The sequence below is a fragment of the Artemia franciscana genome, chromosome 6 (assembly GCF_032884065.1).
Source record: "Artemia franciscana chromosome 6, ASM3288406v1, whole genome shotgun sequence".
NCBI classification, from domain to species: Eukaryota; Metazoa; Arthropoda; class Branchiopoda; order Anostraca; family Artemiidae; genus Artemia; species Artemia franciscana.
Window position 1 is genome coordinate 617,311 of NC_088868.1, and position 25,342 is coordinate 642,652.

The 25,342-nt window shown below is 33.2% G+C and overlaps 2 protein-coding genes across 3 annotated transcripts in view; both read right to left on the bottom strand.

Moving 5' to 3' along the window:
* Positions 1-22,559, bottom strand: part of LOC136027881 (DNA ligase 1-like) — a 93,211-nt gene extending 70,652 nt beyond the window's left edge. The window contains exons 1-2 of one of the 2 annotated variants that reach the window (XM_065705297.1): positions 22,454-22,520; positions 17,268-17,478 (exon numbers count right to left, since the gene is read on the bottom strand). In XM_065705297.1, coding sequence (XP_065561369.1) covers positions 17,268-17,428 — 161 coding nt within the window. In that variant the 5' untranslated portion in view covers positions 17,429-17,478; positions 22,454-22,520. Of the gene's footprint in view, positions 1-17,267; positions 17,479-22,453 lie in introns of both variants that reach the window. The other variant, XM_065705298.1, reaches the window with a different exon arrangement.
* A 1,882-nt stretch (positions 22,560-24,441) lies between these two features.
* The window catches only part of LOC136027883 (myb/SANT-like DNA-binding domain-containing protein 3), a 105,939-nt gene continuing 105,038 nt past the window's right edge, over positions 24,442-25,342 (bottom strand). Inside the window, exon 6 of the mRNA XM_065705300.1 lies at positions 24,442-25,133. The gene's annotated coding sequence lies outside the window, so the exon portion shown is untranslated. The remainder of the gene's footprint in view (positions 25,134-25,342) is intronic.

Genomic DNA, 25,342 nt, shown 5'->3' on the forward strand with positions numbered 1-25,342 from the left:
GAAATTGGTTTTGAAATATCTCACTAATAATAGATACTAGTCATATACTTCAAAATTCAGCCAAAAACAAGAAAAGGATCACTTTAGGAACGAGCATCAAGGGAAATTGGTTTTGAAGTATCTCACTAATAATAGATACTAGTCATATACTTCAAAATTCAGCCAAAAAGAAAAAGGATCACTTTAGGAACGAGCATCAAGGGAAATTGGTTTTGAAGTATCTCACTAATAATAGATACTAGTCATATACTTCAAAATTCAGCCAAAAAGAAGAAAAGGATCACTTTAGGAACGAGCATCAAGGGAAATTGGTTTTGAAGTATCTCACTAATAATAGATACTAGTCATATACTTCAAAATTCAGCCAAAAAGAAGAAAAGGATCACTTTAGGAACGAGCATCAAGGGAAATTGGTTTTGAAGTATCTCACTAATAATAGATACTAGTCATATACTTCAAAATTCAGCCAAAAACAAGAAAAGGATCACTTTAGGAACGAGCATCAAGGGAAATTGGTTTTGAAGTATCTCACTAATAATAGATACTAGTCATATACTTCAAAATTCAGCCAAAAACAAGAAAAGGATCACTTTAGGAACGAGCATCAAGGGAAATTGGTTTTGAAGTATCTCACTAATAATAGATACTAGTCATATACTTCAAAATTCAGCCAAAAAGAAAAAAGGATCACTTTAGGAACGAGCATCAAGGGAAATTGGTTTTGAAGTATCTCACTAATAATAGATACTAGTCACATACTTCAAAATTCAGCCAAAAACAAGAAAAGGATCACTTTAGGAACGAGCATCAAGGGAAATTGGTTTTGAAGTATCTCACTAATAATAGATACTAGTCATATACTTCAAAATTCAGCCAAAAAGAAGAAAAGGATCACTTTAGGAACGAGCATCAAGGGAAATTGGTTTTGAAGTATCTCACTAATAATAGATACTAGTCATATACTTCAAAATTCAGCGAAAAAAGAAAAGGATCAGTTTAGGAACGAGCATCAAGGGAAATTGGTTTTGAAGTATCTCACTAATAATAGATACTAGTCATATACTTCAAAATTCAGCCAAAAAGAAGAAAAGGATCACTTTAGGAACGAGCATCAAGGGAAATTGGTTTTGAAGTATCTCACTAATAATAGATACTAGTCATATACTTCAAAATTCAGCCAAAAACAAGAAAAGGATCACTTTAGGAACGAGCATCAAGGGAAATTGGTTTTGAAGTATCTCACTAATAATAGATACTAGTCATATACTTCAAAATTCAGCCAAAAACAAGAAAAGGATCACTTTAGGAACGAGCATCAAGGGAAATTGGTTTTGAAGTATCTCACTAATAATAGATACTAGTCATATACTTCAAAATTCAGCCAAAAAGAAGAAAAGGATCACTTTAGGAACGAGCATCAAGGGAAATTGGTTTTGAAGTATCTCACTAATAATAGATACTAGTCATATACTTCAAAATTCAGCCAAAAAAAAAAAGGATCACTTTAGGAACGAGCATCAAGGGAAATTGGTTTTGAAGTATCTCACTAATAATAGATACTAGTCATATACTTCAAAATTCAGCCAAAAAGAAGAAAAGGATCACTTTAGGAACGAGCATCAAGGGAAATTGGTTTTGAAGTATCTCACTAATAATAGATACTAGTCATATACTTCAAAATTCAGCCAAAAAGAAGAAAAGGATCACTTTAGGAACGAGCATCAAGGGAAATTGGTTTTGAAGTATCTCACTAATAATAGATACTAGTCATATACTTCAAAATTCAGCCAAAAAGAAGAAAAGGATCACTTTAGGAACGAGCATCAAGGGAAATTGGTTTTGAAGTATCTCACTAATAATAGATACTAGTCATATACTTCAAAATTCAGCCAAAAAGAAGAAAAGGATCACTTTAGGAACGAGCATCAAGGGAAATTGGTTTTGAAGTATCTCACTAATAATAGATACTAGTCACATACTTCAAAATTCAGCCAAAAAGAAGAAAAGGATCACTTTAGGAACGAGCATCAAGGGAAATTGGTTTTGAAGTATCTCACTAATAATAGATACTAGTCATATACTTCAAAATTCAGCCAAAAAGAAGAAAAGGATCACTTTAGGAACGAGCATCAAGGGAAATTGGTTTTGAAGTATCTCACTAATAATAGATACTAGTCATATACTTCAAAATTCAGCCAAAAAGAAGAAAAGGATCACTTTAGGAACGAGCATCAAGGGAAATTGGTTTTGAAGTATCTCACTAATAATAGATACTAGTCATATACTTCAAAATTCAGCCAAAAAGAAGAAAAGGATCACTTTAGGAACGAGCATCAAGGGAAATTGGTTTTGAAGTATCTCACTAATAATAGATACTAGTCACATACTTCAAAATTCAGCCAAAAAGAAGAAAAGGATCACTTTAGGAACGAGCATCAAGGGAAATTGGTTTTGAAGTATCTCACTAATAATAGATACTAGTCATATACTTCAAAATTCAGCCAAAAAGAAGAAAAGGATCACTTTAGGAACGAGCATCAAGGGAAATTGGTTTTGAAGTATCTCACTAATAATAGATACTAGTCATATACTTCAAAATTCAGCCAAAAACAAGAAAAGGATCACTTTAGGAACGAGCATCAAGGGAAATTGGTTTTGAAGTATCTCACTAATAATAGATACTAGTCATATACTTCAAAATTCAGCCAAAAACAAGAAAAGGATCACTTTAGGAACGAGCATCAAGGGAAATTGGTTTTGAAGTATCTCACTAATAATAGATACTAGTCATATACTTCAAAATTCAGCCAAAAAAGAAAAAAGGATCACTTTAGGAACGAGCATCAAGGGAAATTGGTTTTGAAGTATCTCACTAATAATAGATACTAGTCATATACTTCAAAATTCAGCCAAAAACAAGAAAAGGATCACTTTAGGAACGAGCATCAAGGGAAATTGGTTTTGAAGTATCTCACTAATAATAGATACTAGTCACATACTTCAAAATTCAGCCAAAAAGAAGAAAAGGATCACTTTAGGAACGAGCATCAAGGGAAATTGGTTTTGAAGTATCTCACTAATAATAGATACTAGTCATATACTTCAAAATTCAGCCAAAAAGAAGAAAAGGATCACTTTAGGAACGAGCATCAAGGGAAATTGGTTTTGAAGTATCTCACTAATAATAGATACTAGTCATATACTTCAAAATTCAGCCAAAAAGAAGAAAAGGATCACTTTAGGAACGAGCATCAAGGGAAATTGGTTTTGAAGTATCTCACTATTAATAGATACTAGTCATATACTTCAAAATTCAGCCAAAAACAAGAAAAGGATCACTTTAGGAACGAGCATCAAGGGAAATTGGTTTTTAAGTATCTCACTAATAATAGATACTAGTCACATACTACAAAATTCAACCAAAAAGAAGAAAAGGATCACTTTAGGAACGAGCATCAAGGGAAATTGGTTTTGAAATATCTCACTAATAGTAGATACTAGTCATATACTTCAAAATTCAGCCAAAAACAAGAAAAGGATCACTTTAGGAACGAGCATCAAGGGAAATTGGTTTTGAAGTATCTCACTAATAATAGATACTAGTCATATACTTCAAAATTCAGCCAAAAACAAGAAAAGGATCACTTTAGGAACGAGCATCAAGGGAAATTGGTTTTGAAGTATCTGAGTAATAATAGATACTAGTCATATACTTCAAAATACAGACAAAAAGAAGAAAAGGATCACTTTAGGAACGAGCATCAAGGGAAATTGGTTTTGAAGTATCTCACTAATAATAGATACTAGTCATATACTTCTAAATTCAGCGAAAAAAAAGAAAGGGATCAGTTTAAGGAGGAGCATCAAAGGAAATTTCTTTTGAAGTATCTCACTAATGATAGATACTAGTCACATGCTTCAAAATTCAGCCAAAAAGAAGAAAAGGATCACTTTAGGAACGAGCATCAAGGGAAATTGGTTTTGAAGTATCTCACTAATAATAGATACTAGTCATATACTTCAAAATTCAGCCAAAAACAAGAAAAGGATCACTTTAGGAACGAGCATCAAGGGAAATTGGTTTTGAAGTATCTCACTAATAATAGATACTAGTCATATACTTCAAAATTCAGCCAAAAAGAAAAAAAGGATCACTTTAGGAACGAGCATCAAGGGAAATTGATTATGAAGTATCTCACTACTAATAGATACTAGTCACATACTTCAAAATTCAGCCAAAAAGAAGAAAAGGATCAATTTAGGAACGAGCATCAAGGGAAATTGGTTTTGAAGTATCTCACTAATAATAGATACTAGTCATATACTTCAAAATTCAGCCAAAAAGAAGAAAAGGATCACTTTAGGAACGAGCATCAAGGGAAATTGGTTTTGAAGTATCTCACTAATAATAGATACTAGTCATATACTTCAAAATTCAGCCAAAAACAAGAAAAGGATCACTTTAGGAACGAGCATCAAGGGAAATTGGTTTTGAAGTATCTCACTAATAATAGATACTAGTCATATACTTCAAAATTCAGCCAAAAACAAGAAAAGGATCACTTTAGGAACGAGCATCAAGGGAAATTGGTTTTGAAGTATCTCACTAATAATAGATACTAGTCATATACTTCAAAATTCAGCCAAAAAGAAGAAAAGGATCACTTTAGGAACGAGCATCAAGGGAAATTGGTTTTGAAGTATCTCACTAATAATAGATACTAGTCACATACTTCAAAATTCAGCCAAAAAGAAGAAAAGGATCACTTTAGGAACGAGCATCAAGGGAAATTGGTTTTGAAGTATCTCACTAATAATAGATACTAGTCATATACTTCAAAATTCAGCCAAAAAGAAGAAAAGGATCACTTTAGGAACGAGCATCAAGGGAAATTGGTTTTGAAGTATCTCACTAATAATAGATACTAGTCACATACTTCAAAATTCAGCCAAAAAGAAGAAAAGGATCACTTTAGGAACGAGCATCAAGGGAAATTGGTTTTGAAGTATCTCACTAATAATAGATACTAGTCCATACTTCAAAATTCAGCCAAAAAGAAGAAAAGGATCACTTTAGGAACGAGCATCAAGGGAAATTGGTTTTGAAGTATCTCACTAATAATAGATACTAGTCATATACTTCAAAATTCAGCCAAAAAGAAGAAAAGGATCACTTTAGGAACGAGCATCAAGGGAAATTGGTTTTGAAGTATCTCACTAATAATAGATACTAGTCATATACTTCAAAATTCAGCCAAAAAGAAGAAAAGGATCACTTTAGGAACGAGCATCAAGGGAAATTGGTTTTGAAGTATCTCACTAATAATAGATACTAGTCATATACTTCAAAATTCAGCCAAAAACAAGAAAAGGATCACTTTAGGAACGAGCATCAAGGGAAATTGGTTTTGAAGTATCTCACTAATAATAGATACTAGTCATATACTTCAAAATTCAGCCAAAAACAAGAAAAGGATCACTTTAGGAACGAGCATCAAGGGAAATTGGTTTTGAAGTATCTCACTAATAATAGATACTAGTCATATACTTCAAAATTCAGCCAAAAAAGAAAAAAGGATCACTTTAGGAACGAGCATCAAGGGAAATTGGTTTTGAAGTATCTCACTAATAATAGATACTAGTCACATACTTCAAAATTCAGCCAAAAAGAAGAAAAGGATCACTTTAGGAACGAGCATCAAGGGAAATTGGTTTTGAAGTATCTCACTAATAATAGATACTAGTCATATACTTCAAAATTCAGCCAAAAAGAAGAAAAGGATCACTTTAGGAACGAGCATCAAGGGAAATTGGTTTTGAAGTATCTCACTAATAATAGATACTAGTCATATACTTCAAAATTCAGCCAAAAACAAGAAAAGGATCACTTTAGGAACGAGCATCAAGGGAAATTGGTTTTGAAGTATCTCACTAATAATAGATACTAGTCATATACTTCAAAATTCAGCCAAAAAGAAGAAAAGGATCACTTTAGGAACGAGCATCAAGGGAAATTGGTTTTGAAGTATCTCACTAATAATAGATACTAGTCATATACTTCAAAATTCAGCCAAAAACAAGAAAAGGATCACTTTAGGAACGAGCATCAAGGGAAATTGGTTTTGAAGTATCTCACTAATAATAGATACTAGTCATATACTTCAAAATTCAGCCAAAAACAAGAAAAGGATCACTTTAGGAACGAGCATCAAGGGAAATTGGTTTTGAAGTATCTGAGTAATAATAGATACTAGTCATATACTTCAAAATTCAGCAAAAAGAAAAAAAGGATCACTTTAGGAACGAGCATCAAGGGAAATTGGTTTTGAAGTATCTCACTAATAATAGATACTAGTCATATACTTCAAAATTCAGCCAAAAAGAAGAAAAGGATCACTTTAGGAACGAGCATCAAGGGAAATTGGTTTTGAAGTATCTCACTAATAATAGATACTAGTCACATGCTTCAAAATTCAGCCAAAAAGAAGAAAAGGATCACTTTAGGAACGAGCATCAAGGGAAATTGGTTTTGAAGTATCTCACTAATAATAGATACTAGTCATATACTTCAAAATTCAGCCAAAAACAAGAAAAGGATCACTTTAGGAACGAGCATCAAGGGAAATTGGTTTTGAAGTATCTCACTAATAATAGATACTAGTCATATACTTCAAAATTCAGCCAAAAAGAAGAAAAGGATCACTTTAGGAACGAGCATCAAGGGAAATTGGTTTGAAGTATCTCACTAATAATAGATACTAGTCATATACTTCAAAATTCAGCCAAAAACAAGAAAAGGATCACTTTAGGAACGAGCATCAAGGGAAATTGGTTTTGAAGTATCTCACTAATAATAGATACTAGTCATATACTTCAAAATTCAGCCAAAAAGAAGAAAAGGATCACTTTAGGAACGAGCATCAAGGGAAATTGGTTTTGAAGTATCTCACTAATAATAGATACTAGTCATATACTTCAAAATTCAGCCAAAAACAAGAAAAGGATCACTTTAGGAACGAGCATCAAGGGAAATTGGTTTTGAAGTATCTCACTAATAATAGATACTAGTCATATACTTCAAAATTCAGCCAAAAAGAAGAAAAGGATCACTTTAGGAACGAGCATCAAGGGAAATTGGTTTTGAAGTATCTCACTAATAATAGATACTAGTCATATACTTCAAAATTCAGCCAAAAAGAAGAAAAGGATCACTTTAGGAACGAGCATCAAGGGAAATTGGTTTTGAAGTATCTCACTAATAATAGATACTAGTCATATACTTCAAAATTCAGCCAAAAACAAGAAAAGGATCACTTTAGGAACGAGCATCAAGGGAAATTGGTTTTGAAGTATCTCACTAATAATAGATACTAGTCATATACTTCAAAATTCAGCCAAAAAGAAGAAAAGGATCACTTTAGGAACGAGCATCAAGGGAAATTGGTTTTGAAGTATCTCACTAATAATAGATACTAGTCACATACTTCAAAATTCAGCCAAAAAGAAGAAAAGGATCACTTTAGGAACGAGCATCAAGGGAAATTGGTTTTGAAGTATCTCACTAATAATAGATACTAGTCACATACTTCAAAATTCAGCCAAAAAGAAGAAAAGGATCACTTTAGGAACGAGCATCAAGGGAAATTGGTTTTGAAGTATCTCACTAATAATAGATACTAGTCACATACTTCAAAATTCAGCCAAAAAGAAGAAAAGGATCACTTTAGGAACGAGCATCAAGGGAAATTGGTTTTGAAGTATCTCACTAATAATAGATACTAGTCATACTTCAAAATTCAGCCAAAAAGAAGAAAAGGATCACTTTAGGAACGAGCATCAAGGGAAATTGGTTTTGAAGTATCTCACTAATAATAGATACTAGTCATATACTTCAAAATTCAGCCAAAAAGAAGAAAAGGATCACTTTAGGAACGAGCATCAAGGGAAATTGGTTTTGAAGTATCTCACTAATAATAGATACTAGTCACATACTTCAAAATTCAGCCAAAAAGAAGAAAAGGATCACTTTAGGAACGAGCATCAAGGGAAATTGGTTTTGAAGTATCTCACTAATAATAGATACTAGTCATATACTTCAAAATTCAGCCAAAAAGAAGAAAAGGATCACTTTAGGAACGAGCATCAAGGGAAATTGGTTTTGAAGTATCTCACTAATAATAGATACTAGTCACATACTTCAAAATTCAGCCAAAAAGAAGAAAAGGATCACTTTAGGAACGAGCATCAAGGGAAATTGGTTTTGAAGTATCTCACTAATAATAGATACTAGTCATATACTTCAAAATTCAGCCAAAAAGAAGAAAAGGATCACTTTAGGAACGAGCATCAAGGGAAATTGGTTTTGAAGTATCTCACTAATAATAGATACTAGTCATATACTTCAAAATTCAGCCAAAAAGAAGAAAAGGATCACTTTAGGAACGAGCATCAAGGGAAATTGGTTTTGAAGTATCTCACTAATAATAGATACTAGTCATATACTTCAAAATTCAGCCAAAAAGAAGAAAAGGATCACTTTAGGAACGAGCATCAAGGGAAATTGGTTTTGAAGTATCTCACTAATAATAGATACTAGTCATATACTTCAAAATTCAGCCAAAAAGAAGAAAAGGATCACTTTAGGAACGAGCATCAAGGGAAATTGGTTTTGAAGTATCTCACTAATAATAGATACTAGTCACATACTTCAAAATTCAGCCAAAAAGAAGAAAAGGATCACTTTAGGAACGAGCATCAAGGGAAATTGGTTTTGAAGTATCTCACTAATAATAGATACTAGTCATATACTTCAAAATTCAGCCAAAAAGAAGAAAAGGATCACTTTAGGAACGAGCATCAAGGGAAATTGGTTTTGAAGTATCTCACTAATAATAGATACTAGTCACATACTTCAAAATTCAGCCAAAAAGAAGAAAAGGATCACTTTAGGAACGAGCATCAAGGGAAATTGGTTTTGAAGTATCTCACTAATAATAGATACTAGTCATATACTTCAAAATTCAGCCAAAAAGAAGAAAAGGATCACTTTAGGAACGAGCATCAAGGGAAATTGGTTTTGAAGTATCTCACTAATAATAGATACTAGTCATATACTTCAAAATTCAGCCAAAAAGAAGAAAAGGATCACTTTAGGAACGAGCATCAAGGGAAATTGGTTTTGAAGTATCTCACTAATAATAGATACTAGTCATATACTTCAAAATTCAGCCAAAAAGAAGAAAAGGATCACTTTAGGAACGAGCATCAAGGGAAATTGGTTTTGAAGTATCTCACTAATAATAGATACTAGTCATATACTTCAAAATTCAGCCAAAAAGAAGAAAAGGATCACTTTAGGAACGAGCATCAAGGGAAATTGGTTTTGAAGTATCTCACTAATAATAGATACTAGTCATATACTTCAAAATTCAGCCAAAAAGAAGAAAAGGATCACTTTAGGAACGAGCATCAAGGGAAATTGGTTTTGAAGTATCTCACTAATAATAGATACTAGTCATATACTTCAAAATTCAGCCAAAAAGAAAAAAGGATCACTTTAGGAACGAGCATCAAGGGAAATTGGTTTTGAAGTATCTCACTAATAATAGATACTAGTCACATACTTCAAAATTCAGCCAAAAAGAAGAAAAGGATCACTTTAGGAACGAGCATCAAGGGAAATTGGTTTTGAAGTATCTCACTAATAATAGATACTAGTCATATACTTCAAAATTCAGCCAAAAAGAAGAAAAGGATCACTTTAGGAACGAGCATCAAGGGAAATTGGTTTTGAAGTATCTCACTAATAATAGATACTAGTCATATACTTCAAAATTCAGCCAAAAAGAAGAAAAGGATCACTTTAGGAACGAGCATCAAGGGAAATTGGTTTTGAAGTATCTCACTAATAATAGATACTAGTCACATACTTCAAAATTCAGCCAAAAAGAAGAAAAGGATCACTTTAGGAACGAGCATCAAGGGAAATTGGTTTTGAAGTATCTCACTAATAATAGATACTAGTCATATACTTCAAAATTCAGCCAAAAAAGAAAAGGATCACTTTAGGAACGAGCATCAAGGGAAATTGGTTTTGAAGTATCTCACTAATAATAGATACTAGTCATATACTTCAAAATTCAGCCAAAAAGAAGAAAAGGATCACTTTAGGAACGAGCATCAAGGGAAATTGGTTTTGAAGTATCTCACTAATAATAGATACTAGTCACATACTTCAAAATTCAGCCAAAAGAAGAAAAGGATCACTTTAGGAACGAGCATCAAGGGAAATTGGTTTTGAAGTATCTCACTAATAATAGATACTAGACATACTTCAAAATTCAGCCAAAAAGAAGAAAAGGATCACTTTAGGAACGAGCATCAAGGGAAATTGGTTTTGAAGTATCTCACTAATAATAGATACTAGTCATATACTTCAAAATTCAGCCAAAAAGAAGAAAAGGATCACTTTAGGAACGAGCATCAAGGGAAATTGGTTTTGAAGTATCTCACTAATAATAGATACTAGTCAGATACTTCAAAATTCAGCCAAAAAGAAGAAAAGCATCACTTTAGGAACGAGCATCAAGGGAAATTGGTTTTGAAGTATCTCACTAATAATAGATACTAGTCATATACTCCAAAATACAGACAAAAAGAAGAAAAGGATCACTTTAGGAACGAGCATCAAGGGAAATTGGTTTTGAAGTATCTCACTAATAATAGATACTAGACATATACTTCAAAATTCAGCCAAAAAGAAGAAAAGGATCACTTTAGGAACGAGCATCAAGGGAAATTGGTTTTGAAGTATCTCACTAATAATAGATACTAGACATATACTTCAAAATTCAGCCAAAAAGAAGAAAAGGATCACTTTAGGAACGAGCATCAAGGGAAATTGGTTTTGAAGTATCTCACTAATAATAGATACTAGTCATATACTTCAAAATACAGCCAAAAAGAAGAAAAGGATCACTTTAGGAACGAGCATCAAGGGAAATTGGTTTTGAAGTATCTCACTAATAATAGATACTAGACATATACTTCAAAATTCAGCCAAAAAGAAGAAAAGGATCACTTTAGGAACGAGCATCAAGGGAAATTGGTTTTGAAGTATCTCACTAATAATAGATACTAGACATATACTTCAAAATTCAGCCAAAAAGAAGAAAAGGATCACTTTAGGAACGAGCATCAAGGGAAATTGGTTTTGAAGTATCTCACTAATAATAGATACTAGACATATACTTCAAAATTCAGCCAAAAAGAAGAAAAGGATCACTTTAGGAACGAGCATCAAGGGAAATTGGTTTTGAAGTATCTCACTAATAATAGATACTAGACATATACTTCAAAATTCAGCCAAAAAGAAGAAAAGGATCACTTTAGGAACGAGCATCAAGGGAAATTGGTTTTGAAGTATCTCACTAATAATAGATACTAGACATATACTTCAAAATTCAGCCAAAAAGAAGAAAAGGATCACTTTAGGAACGAGCATCAAGGGAAATTGGTTTTGAAGTATCTCACTAATAATAGATACTAGTCATATACTTCAAAATTCAGCCAAAAAGAAGAAAAGGATCACTTTAGGAACGAGCATCAAGGGAAATTGGTTTTGAAGTATCTCACTAATAATAGATACTAGTCATATACTTCAAAATTCAGCCAAAAAGAAGAAAAGGATCACTTTAGGAACGAGCATCAAGGGAAATTGGTTTTGAAGTATCTCACTAATAATAGATACTAGTCATATACTTCAAAATTCAGACAAAAAGAAGAAAAGGATCACTTTAGGAATGAGCATCAAGGGAAATTGGTTTTGAAGTATCTCAAAAATAATAGATACTAGTCATATACTTCAAAATTCAGACAAAAAGAAGAAAAGGATCACTTTAGGAATGAGCATCAAGGGAAATTGGTTTTGAAGTGTCTCACTAATAATAGATACTAGACATATACTTCAAAATTCAGCCAAAAAGAAGAAAAGGATCACTTTAGGAACGAGCATCAAGGGAAATTGGTTTTGAAGTATCTCACTAATAATAGGTACTAGACATATACTTCAAACTTCAGCCAAAAAGAAGAAAAGGATAACTTTAGGAACGAGCATCAAGGGAAATTGGTTTTGAAGTATCTCACTAATAATAGATACTAGACATATACTTCAAAATTCAGCCAAAAAGGAGAAAAGGATCACTTTAGGAACAAGCATCAGGGGAAATTGGTTTTGAAGTATCTCACTAATAATAGATACTAGACATATACTTCATTATTCAGCCAAAAAGAAGAAAAGGATCACTTTAGGAACAAGCATCAAGGGAAATTGGTTTTGAAGTATCTCACTAATGATAGATACTAGACATATACTTCAAAATTCAGCCAAAAAGAAGAAAAGGATCACTTTAGGAACGAGCATCAAGGGAAATTGGTTTTGAAGTATCTCACTAATAATAGATACTAGTCACATACTTCAAAATTCAGCCAAAAAGAAGAAAAGGATCAGTTTAACTATGAACATCAAATGAACTTTGTTTTTAAGTATCAGACTAATAATAGATACTAGTCACATACTTCAAAATTCAGCCAAAAAGAAGAAAAGGATCAGTTTAACTATGAAAATCAAATGAACTTTGTTTTTAAGTATCAGACTAATAATAGATACTAATCACATACTTCAAAATTTAGCCAAAAAGAAGAAAAGGATCACTTTAGGAACGAGCATCAAGGGAAATTGGTTTTGAAGTATCTGAGTAATAATAGATACTAGTCATATACTTCAAAATTCAGCCAAAAAGAAAAAAAAGGATCACTTTAGGAACGAGCATCAAGGGAAATTGGTTTTGAAGTATCTCACTAATAATAGATACTAGTCACATACTTCAAAATTCAGCCAAAAAGAAGAAAAGGATAAATTTAGGAACGAGCATCAAGGGAAATTGGTTTTGAAGTATCTCACTAATAATAGATACTAGTCACATACTTCAAAATTCAGCCAAAAAGAAGAAAAGGATCACTTTAGGAACGAGCATCAAGGGAATTTGGTTTTGAAGTATCTCAATAATAATAGATACTAGTCACATACTTCAAAATTCAGCCAAAAAGAAGAAAAGGATCACTTTAGGAACGAGCATCAAGGGAAATTGGTTTTGAAGTATCTCACTAATAATAGATACTAGTCATATACTTCAAAATTCAACCAAAAAGAAGAAAAGGATCACTTTAGGAACGAGCATCAAGGGAAATTGGTTTTGAAGTATCTCACTAATAATAGATACTAGTCACATACTTCAAAATTCAGCCAAAAAGAAGAAAAGGATCACATTAGGAACGAGCATCAAGGGAAATTGGTTTTGAAGTATCTGAGTAATAATAGATACTAGTCATATACTTCAAAATTCAGCCAAAAAGAAAAAAAGGATCACTTTAGGAACAAGCATCAAGGGAAATAAGAAGAAAAGGATCACTTTAGGAACGAGCATCAAGGGAAATTGGTTTTGAAGTATCTCACTAATAATAGATACTAGTCACATACTTCAAAATTCAGCCAAAAAGAAGAAAAGGATCACATTTAGGGACGAGCATCAAGGGAAATTGGTTTTGAAGTATCTCACTAATAATTGATACTAGTCATATACTTCAAAATTCAGCCAAAAACAAGAAAAGGATCACTTTAGGAACGAGCATCAAGGGAAATTGGTTTTGAAGTATCTCACTAATAATAGATAGTAGTCATATACTTCAAAATTCAGCCAAAAAGAAGAAAAGGATCACATTTAGGACGAGCATCAAGGGAAATTGGTTTTGAAATATCTCACTAATAATTGATACTAGTCATATACTTAAAAATTCAGCCAAAAACAAGAAAAGGATCACTTTAGGAACGAGCATCAAGGGAAATTGGTTTTGAAGTATCTCACTAATAATAGATACTAGTCACATACTTCAAAATTCAGCCAAAAAGAAGAAAAGGATCACATTAACGAACATCAAATGGGAAATTTGTTTTTAAGTATCTCACTAATAATAGATACTAGTCATATACTTCAAAATTCAGCCAAAAACAAGAAAAGGATCACTTTAGGAACGAGCATCAAGGGAAATTTGTTTTGAAGTATCTGACTAATAATAGATACTAGTCATATACTTCAAAATTCAGCCAAAAACAAGAAAAGGATCACTTTAGGAACGAGCATCAAGGGAAATTGGTTTTGAAGTATCTGAGTAATAATAGATACTAGTCATATACTTCAAAATTCAGCCAAAAAGAAAAAAAGGATTACTTTAGGAACGAGCATCACGGGAAATTGGTTTTGAAGTATCTAACTAATAATAGATACTAGTCACATACTTCAAAATTCAGCCAAAACGAAGAAAAGGATCACTTTAGGAACGAGCATCAAGGGAAATTGGTTTTGAAGTGTCTCACTAATAATAGATACTAGTCACATACTTCAAAATTCAGCCAAAAAGAAGAAAAGGATCACTTTAGGAACGAGCATCAAGGGAAATTGGTTTTGAAGTATCTCACTAATAATAGATACTAGTCATATACTTCAAAATTCAGCCAAAAAGAAAAAAAGGATCACTTTAGAAACGAGCATCAAGGGAAATTGGTTTTGAAGTATCTCACTAATAATAGATACTAGTCACATACTTCAAAATGAAGCCAAAAAGAAGAAAAGGATATATTTAACAATGAACATCAAATGAACTTTTTTTTGAAGTATCTGACAAATAATAGATGCTAGTGATCTACTTCAAAATTCAGCGAAAAAAAGACAAGGATCAGTTTAAGGAGGAGCATCAAAGGAACTTTGTATTGAAGTACCTGACTAATAATAGATACTAGTCATACACTTCAAAATTCAGCCAAAAACATATACTTCATAACTGGTTCTACGCACTTCAACCTGTATCAAACAGCAATTAAGTCTGTAGAAGGGAAGCTAAGCCTCAAAGAATTGTCAGAGAGGATGTGGTCAGCAAGACATGATTCAATAGGAAATGTTTGCAGTGTACTTCCTGAAATATTTAGTCTCTTGTGTGACATAGAAGACTCCAATCTTGACACTAAAACGAGAGCGAAATCAAAGTCTCTTCTGCCAGCAATGTTGTTTACATTTTGTTGCTGAACTGATGTTCATGAGAAATATCATTCACCAGACCAATTCCCAAATAAGAGATCTACAGACAGTTGACTTGAAAATTTTATCAGCGTGGCAGCATATGAAGGTAATTTGTTCTTTATTTGAAGATCTGCTTAGTCCCAGCAACAAAGTGCTTCTTAGTCAAGTTGAAGCTTCTATGCCAGTGGCAACAACACTTTTTTCACTCACAGACCTTCCAGGCAATCTGACAATGTTGACAGTTCTTTGTCTGATAGAAGAGGTTATTTTGAATCAGAATTCAAAAGAAATAACCATCAGCGTCGCCTCCCAAGTATATTTCTTGATGAAGGTGCAAGAACAGAAGCCCCAAGAATGGGGGCATGGTCAGCTATTATTCCAAAGAATTCAAAATGACAGTGGCTTTATTAAGTAGAGTTGGAGCAATTGGAGTTGATGTCCAGACTCCAGAGTTGGAGTTGATGATGTTCAGCAGCTCCTTCTGCCCATCTTCAAGTGCCTAGCAAATCTAGACAGTTCAAAACGTGGTGAGTTAGCAGCAGCCTGCAGCTGTCCTGTAGATACCACCAGGAGCACTGAAGTTGGAAACAGAAATCTTCCAGGAACTTTCAAAGAAGATTTAGACTGATTAACAGGACTTTGGAAGGCTCCTCTCTATTGCCAAAGAGCATAAGCATACTCTTCCAATTGTTTATAGAGCTGTCGTTTTTACATAAACTGTTCCCATGATTTCAGATGAGGATGAGTAGATTTTCAGTAAGATGAAAATGGCAAAAAACTGATTGAGGTGTACAATGGATAATGATAATGTAATATAATGGTGATAATGATAATGGTGTACAATGGATAATGGATAATTTGAATCAGAATTTAAAAGAAATAACCATCAGCGTCACCTCCCAAGTATATTTCTTGATGAAGGTGCAAGAACAGAAGCCCCCAGGAATAGAAGCATGGTCAGCTATTATTCCACAGAACTCAAAATGACAGTGGCTTTATTAAGTAGAGTTAGAACAATTGTGTGATAATGTTCAGCAGTTTCTTCTGTCCATCTTCAAGTGTGAGGCAAAGCTAGACACTTCAAAATGTAGTGAATTAGCGGCAGCCTTGCCTGTCCTGCAGATACCACCAGGAGCACTGAAGCTGGAAAAAGAAATCTGCCAGGAATTTTCAAAGCAGATTCAGGCTGATAAACAGAACATTCGAAGGCTCGTCTCGATTGCCAAAGAGCATAAACATACGCTTCCAATTGTTTATAGAGCTGTCGCTTTTACATAAACTGTTCCAATGATTTCAGCTGAAGATGAGCAGATTTTCAGTAAGATGAAAATGGCAAAAAACTGTTTGAGGTGTACAATAGATAATGATAAACTTAGCTCACTTAGGCTCCTCTACACCAAAAAGACATAGCGGCTGAGTTGGAGTCATCAGTACATGTTAATAATCACTGGAAAGTGAAGATAAAAAGGTGTATCCATCTCTAATATTTGTTCCTTTGTAACCAGTTGGTTTTTATGCATTACAATTCTAGATAAATCAGGTTAAATCTGGTAACTTTTATATATTCTTAATTTAGCTTATGTGTTCACATTTGTTGGCACACTTGATGATTTTGTCAGCACATTTTTTATATCCCCCCTCCAAACCCAAAACCCTAGCTGTGCCCCTGGTTGTTAGTAGTAGCAATAGTAGGATTAGAGTTTCAAATAAGCCTAACAAGTTACTTGGAAATGAAAAATAATTTTATTGAGGAATGTACTAGGAGCATGATTATTACTGAAAAGCAACATCTGCCTAAAAGTCAAAAATACATGTGATTCCAAAATCCAGATTAGTCTCAGGCCCTGGAGGTTGCAACCACACAAGGAAAATTAAACCAACATAAACAATAAAGCATAGAAAGACAGAGATCATTACTAGGAGAGAGGTCCCATAGGCTCTTAGTACTTGTAAAAATTGACTGCTTTTGAAGAAAACAAAAAGTATAGTAGCACATTCAGAAGCAGATCAAGTAAACAGTAAAATTTAGCTCTATAAATTACAAGAACAAGATACAACCTAAAAATGAGCTTTTCTGTGACAACGTTGACACCCTGCATAGCAATGAATGGGGAAAAATATAATTAAAATTCGCACCTTTGCACAAGCTGGCCAACATGAAACTGAAACTTTGGCCTTACATAGCTACTCTGTAGAGAAGCAGCAGGAAGAGGTTGCCCAAAATAGCAAAAGAACTTCCTTTTTCTTGATAGAAAAGTATAGTAAACAGGAAATCTGTTGATATACCCTAATCTCATTGCTGTTTGGTGCTTGTTCTGTTTATTGATAAGTTGGAATATGATTAAGCCTAGAATTGAAACTTTAATTTTAATTTGGGTTAATGACAAATTGCCTATTTAAATTGTTGGCAGTAGATGATTTTTGCCATTTTCAAGACAAATCTGTCCACCACAGTGGGATGAAAGCTGCCGGAAATTTGCATAGTTGAAAAATTTTCTCCCATTTTTTTTGTGCCAAAAAAATGCATTTAAGCATTCCTGAGCTAGTTTATTTTAAACTTAAAGTGAGTTATACAACACAAACATCAAAAATGAATTACAATAAGTAGGCTACATATTTTGAAATGGGAGGCATAGAAAATCTTATCCAAATCAGTCACTCAGTGATTTTCAATGTGTATGACTGATGGATCCAAAATAAGACCTGTTGGGCCAGCAACCCCTTCTCCCTGCAAGTAAATTTTCCTCATCAAAAATAATTTTGAAGTTTAGAAGCCCTTTACTTCCAAGCCCTGGCCCACTGAGTTTGTTTTATCTTCACTGGAAATGTTATTTAAGGGTAATTTAAATGTAATGTAGTATTAAAAACAATCTGAGTTGAATATCTGGACTTGCTGATTACAAACCATAGGCTAGCAGCAATTCATAACTGTTCAATACCAAAAAGTTACAAGTATTTACTTGATAAATGGTTGACATGTCAAATCTTGCTAAAATTAAAGTTATACAAGACCATTTAATCCTTTTAATTACTTCCTAGGATCTTTTGAACTACACACCTTTGACAACACCTCCTCTCCTCTTTCCAAATGAATACAGTGTACCCGTACCTCTTTCAACTAATGATCATTCAGATACTATTAGAGAATGGTATTTAAAAACTTTTAATACAGCAGGCATGAATTTTGGCAGATGCTTCCTACACCAAAATGCCCAGAGTAAATAATTCACATATTGTGTTTTCATTTTCATGAAAATTGATTTATAAGGATTGTTACAATTTATAGTTTATACAAGTAGGTTTATAGTATTTCAATGGTCATATACAAATTGCTTTTCAATTAGTTGAGCCTATAATATGGCCAAATATTTGGTCATATATGGTCAGGGGTGGGCAAATGCCCACCCCAGATTTTCGAGGGGGCCCAAGCTTCCACCACAAAGGGCCCATTGTGGGCCATAATAATCCTTTATGGCCAACATAATCCATTCTGTCCAATAGATTTGATATTACTGCACGCCTATTAACCAAAGAGCATAATTACCTGACGACCCTTGGGGTAATTATGCTATTTGCTATTAATCACTATAAACTTTGAAAGTAGGTTAGATACATAAAAAAAGTCTCAAGTTCTGTCAAATGCCCATTTCCTAGATGGATGTTTATATTAATATTATAAATTCTGAATATTTGCAGGAATTCCTCTAAGTTGACAGATTAAAATAGGTCAGTTCCTGTAAAATGTTTTGATGCTTATTTCCTTGTTTTAGTGAATATAAGCCACCGTTTTAGATTACTTGAGTCAGTTCTTATTCTGTTTCTGTCCTCGTTTTATGTACATTAACTGTATCATATGTGTAAATAAACATTTTTATGCTCAACCCATAAACCTTATGAAAGTTAGAGACACTTGACATCCTCTACTGGTCAAACCCCAGATTGTAGGCCAACACTACCATAAGACTCTAAAGACGAGAGCACAGAGAGAAGTAGAAGAATTTACATCAATAAGCCTATTAACTTTTTAGTTAGGTAAATATAAAGGTATTTATAGCCATTAGCATTAGAACTCAAAAGATCACCAACCATCTGAAAGAATTTGTGACAACTTTGACGCTAGGAAACAACTTCATCCAATCTGGAAATTGGACTACTACTTTGGTGGATGAAATGAAGCAAGAGTATTCCAAGAGTTTTGACCGTCTACTAGCAAAATTTGACAGAAGGTTTACAGATAACTTGCCAGTGATGAGCACACTTGAAGCCTTGGATCCAAGCTCAACTGCTGCCACACTTCCTGTGACAACAGCAAGGAATGAGCATTTGTTTTCTAGCCTAGAAATAGTGAAAAACTACCTGCAGTCTACAACAGGAGACGATTGTCTCAGTCACCTCCTTTTGATGTTTGCAGAGAAGGATTTAGTAAAAAATTGGACTATGACCAGCTTGTTGACAATTTTGCAATGATGAAACCTTGGCAGTTCCCCTTGTTACAGTACCTTGAGTGTTGTAATATTTTTGTCTCTTGTTCTTCCTTTTGTAAATATATTTGATCTGAAAGATTTCTGCTGAAGGAAAACCAAGATTTTTGCTACAAGCATCAGCATGTTAATGAAGATAACTTTCATTGACATATTGTTTACTTAAATAAGAAAGTTTCTTGCTGAGGAAGGCCAGCCTGTAGTCTGGTTGAATTTTCCACTTTCAGTTTAATCACTTAACCTTGTTGATTGTGATCTTTGATGTTATAATTAATCTTAGAGGTCAGTGTAGCTGAGTTCCACATTTGGTTACAGTACATTTCCAAGCAACACATGGGTGGAATATTTGATCAATGTGCTGCCAAAACCTGCATTTTTTCTTACGTGACATGAAGTGAGTTGGGGGGGGGGCAAGATGGAGTCCATGCCCACCCCAAGATTTGGTCCAAATGGTGCCTCTGCTCCCAAAGAGATTGATTGATTGAAAATGTTTCCAAAAAGTACAAATATTTACTAAACTGCTTCAAAATTACAATTTAAGAATAGAAATATGGTGGTGCCTTATTGACTTAAAGTGGAAAATGAGGTTAAAGCAAACACAAGAATTGTGTCTACTTCTTGAGCACCAATAGAGGTGCTCAAGAAGTAGACATAGGCTACTAGAACAATAGCAAAACATTTTTGAATTGTTAATTTTATGTTCATTTTTATGGTTTTGTTTGTGTTTTTACAATTTGTCCCTAGCTCCCTCCCACTAATGGAATCATAAAGCCATAGGCTATATAAAAAATTAAAGATCAGAAACAATGAAATTCTTACTTTATATTATGCAGCAAGTTTAATTAATCACATAAGTACCATTTTTTACATTTAAATATATGTTTCTAAATGGTTTTTCAATAATATGATCTTATTTGAATTTATCTAAAACAAAGGTAACAAATTTGCAAATCAACAGATTTACAATAATTATTTACAAACATTTCAGAAATGGTGTTGGCAAAAAATTTTTAGAATTTGTAACACTTTTTAACTGTAGCAATACTGCAAGGTGAACTGCATCATTTTTCAAATCTGCTAACTGTGTTTCTGATAGTAAAATCAAAACAAAACCATTAAAAAGAACATGAAATAAACAGTCTAAAAATATCTCTTTAGTTCTAGAGTGTTATTGAAATGTGGGTGCAGGCTATATAAAGACTTCACAGACCTTCAAAAATTCTTATCAATGACTGGTACCCTGAAAGGGTTGGGGCAGTCCTTTGCAGAGGCCACTGTCTTTAAATCTGGGTTTTACACCCTGCTGCAGTTGTCCTCCTATAGAGGACAGTGTTCTGCATCACCATACACACCATACATCACCATACACCACCATACACATCACCACAACAGTGTTCTGCATCACCATACAATTTAAACCATTGCTGGGAGAAGTTTGTAACTCACAGGATGTGTGCACGCAAAGTTGGGCCACTAAATTTAGGTTTTTTTTTTATATACTTTATTATATTTCTTATATACTAAACCAGTCTTAAAATGTAGAATGACAACTGTCACCCATTTCAATGGTTACCAACAATTAAAACATTTTTGACTTTTTCAGCTATATAATATACAAATGTAATACCATTTTCACCAATTTCAAATCTGCTAGCTGTGTTTCTGATAATAATATGAAATTGCTCAAAAAAATAAACAAAACCATTAAAATGATCATGAAATTAGCAAACTAATAATACCTCTGTTTAACTCTAGAGTGTTATTGAAATGTCAAAATCTATTTCTAATATAACCAATCAATGGTGTAGTTTTGACATCAATTTGCTGGAGTTTTAAGCTAATTCTAGCAGTCTTCTGTAAACAATTTGATTTGTTGTAAAGATACAAACATGCAGAGTATCTTCTAAGTCTTCCTCTTTGGGCTTGTAACCATAATGTTACACAACTATATGGTTTTACTGATCCATTTGTGATTGTGGACCAACAGTTTGCCAAATTTGCTTCATCTCTAGACTGTAGCCACCCATATTATAGTGCACTTATTTAGTAGCCTATTGTTCATCATAGCCTAGTCTAATTTTTTTTCTCTTCTCTTTTTTTTCTCTTTACTACATGTGGGCACTTTTGTGTCATTTTATATGGGCCAATAAAATTATTGATTGATTAATTTGCAGGAGTTTTCACTCCATTTTAGGATCCTACTATCTAGGACACTGATGAAATCAACTGTACACTTCATGGCAATTAAAAATTGATTTAGCTATTATAAACATCAATGTTATGAGCTTTCATATTTCCTATATTATATTATAATATAGCTTTTAATATTATAAGCTTTCCAATATTATAAGCATGAGCTTTGAAATGGTATATTGTCTTGTTTTAGTTGAATAGGCTATATAGCCTAGAGCCAAGTAAGGTCAGATTATCTAATCCCTCCCAACTCAAATATCAGCAAAAAAGCAAAATCAAAGTGGGAAAACCCTCATCTCTGCATCCCCCTCCTCCCGCTACAATACCTGAGGCAGCTGAACCAGTTGCCCCTCCCTTTTGAATGGCCCTGGGTTGGTAATGTTTCTTGAATTTTAGTACATTGTATTCAAGACCATTATAGCATAATACTATAGGCCATTTAATTCAGAATCATGTGTTTAGGCTCTGGGACATAACTTCACATCTTTTCTTTTTCTGCAGGACTGTAATTAATTAAAAGTTGTACATAAGAAGCAATGATTCACTCTGGAATTGCATATGAATGGAGAGACAATTTTCAGGTATTCCCATTAAAATACCAAAATTTCTTAAGTTTACTTAGGCTTAAGTAATTAACGGAAAGGTAACCTTATCGATCTCTGAGAAGACATTTCTTGCCTTGTCTTGCTTTCTTTTTTAAATACTTTGGCGCCAGTTTTTATACATGATTGTCAGATAAAATTAATCCTTCCATATCCTACAATTTTCGGGAAATTGAATCGAACAGCACAATTAACCTACTACAGATCTGCGGAAAACCGCTGCGGAAGCATTTTGTCTTGCATGCGTCTCTTGCCACTCATCCTTGCGGCTTTCCGGAAGACGCATGAAAAAATCCAATGCATGGAGTTAAAAAACTCGCGGATTGTAAAGAAAAGAATATGATGGCAATTGAAAGACAAATTTCAAATATTAAGCAAAAAAGATCGTACTTAATTCAGAAGGCTTGTGAGGAAATCTTGAGGAATGTGAATTTTCCCGGTAGAATGTGGTGAACAGTATACTGGACTGAAAACCGCTGCGGAAGCATTTATTCATGCATGCGTCTCTTGCCACTCATCCTTGCGGCTTTCCGGAAGACGCATGGAAAAATCCAATACATGGAGTAACGCGAATTGTAAAGAAAATAATATGATGGTAATTGAAAGGCAAATTTCAAATATTAAGCAAAAAAGATCGGTAGGATGTGGTGAACAATATACTGGACTATTTTTAGCTATCCACCAAAGTGTAACCAATGCTCACAATACACTAAAAGGAACGGGTAAGACATCTGCTTTACTTTTTTGTGTTCCCATCCTTTTCTTTAACAAATATGAATGTTGATATAGTAATCAATAGCCTAGGGTATGTAAATCTAGACTGTTAATTTAAGCCGAGCCACAGTCTTGCGGAAGAAGCAATATCCTATGTCAGGGTTCATACAGGAAAAACTTAAATAAAAAAATTGTATCTATTGTCTCAGATGTAGAAAAAGTGACTAACTGCAAATTTCTCTATAAATTTAAAATATAGGATCATAATGAGATAAATAAAAAAAACAAATTTTGATGTGAACAGAGTCTGCAGTTTTACCGTTGCGGCGATGCGGTGCAGAAAACGCACTGCATTGCTTTTTGCGCAACGCACCTTTCTGTGTGAACAGTAGGTAATTTGCTGAAAGGAACAGAAAATACTGAGAAAATCAGAGGCAACAGGTATATTTCATCCAAGCAAAAACCAATAAATTACCCGGTAAATCAGTTTTTTGTATATCTTTTTCCATAACTTTGCCAATTTAATTGTTATAGTTCTTTTAATATTGTTATATAAAACTTCATAAGGTCTAATGAAGTTTCACAGAAGTAATCCAGTTTTAATACTTTTCATCCATATACGATTAGCTATATAATTGACTTCTGTGTATCTCCCAAAGTTAATGTCTGAGGGTTTTAGATTCTAACACTTAGTTTGAACTTAAACGAAATTTCAGCCATTTGAACAAAGTATTACTTTCTCAAAGCTAAGTTATTAAGTATTCAGTAAAAACCTTTGTATCTCAAAGACGTTAAATGAATAAATGATTTTATAAAATTATTATTACGACATGTTAGATAAAAACCAGCAACACAAAACTGACACATAACCAAATGTTTTATTTTTTCACCGCAAAAAATATCTGAGAGTTTTTTGTTTCTACAATACAGAAGAAAATGCCATGTTTTTCTATGTTTATGTCTAGTACTAGTTTTGTATAAAGTAACATCATCAGTAGGTTTATTTGTACTAGTTTTACAGGTGTATATTGTACTACATTCAAAGCAACAATTTTGCATGTTTTAAGTTTCAATTTCACTCATTACATCCATTAGAAAAACTTCGTTTTATAATTTAATTTTTGCACCTTTTTAGTTACAAAATATTGCAAAAAGTCATAATAGTAAACTTGGATATCGCTAGTGTTAGTGGCTTGAGAGAAAGAAAAGTTAATGATTCAAACATATCGTATTTATGAAACCGATTTTATTGTTAATTTACATGCGATTGCACGTAGGAAAAAAAAATTGTATGTGTGCTTTCATCGTCCTTAAATTAAATCGAATTGAAGTAAAATTTATTAAAAAAAAAACAATACAGCATTTAATCATTTAACAAATAGCCATCCAAGAAGAAACAAATCTCTGAGGACAAACGACTACAATAATCAATACCCATGAATTCAACTAAATGACTAAAAATAAATGCATAGTAGAAATAAATAAAAAAAAGTATCAAAAACAATCTCTTTAAAAAAAATAAAATAAATAAAGAAGACCACTCAAACTATGGTTCCTCATCCTTCCCTTCCGATAAATACTTCTTTAATCTTTTCTTAAATTGCTGTAGATGTTCAGCCGCCTTAATACTCGCCAAAAGTACATTTCAAACACTCGGTCCCAATTAGTCATTTCTAAATCCTGTCCGAGTACTCTGCCTATGCTCAATTACAAGGTTACCTACATTATAAATACTATACTCATGTAAGCAACTATTCCTCTTATAAAAATAAGAAAAAATATCTGGGCCTCATTCCAACCATTGATATATCTGGGCACTCCAATCAAGTAAAAACCAAAATATTAGCAGAATGATAGTCGTTTCATATTTTCATCCTTAGCGTACCCTAGATAATGTAGCAATATAGAATGTTCCGTGATTGGCTAGCTTGATGTAATTTGCCATTCGGGAGCAGGTTCACAGTCTGAAGTAAATTCGTGTATTATGTCTACGTAGCCTGTGTGAAATCTATCTGAAAAGAGATGAGAGAAGTATGCCTCAGAAGCAATAAACCTGACAAGCAGAATGACAGGCAGCCGAAATTATACATTTAGACGGCTTAAAAAAGCACCTAGTATCGTCTGTTTGGTTGGACTAGTATCGTCTGTTTTTAGAACTTGTCATCAATTTCGTTTCTTATAAAAATACTTTTTTGAAGCCCATAGCTCTATGGGATGACTG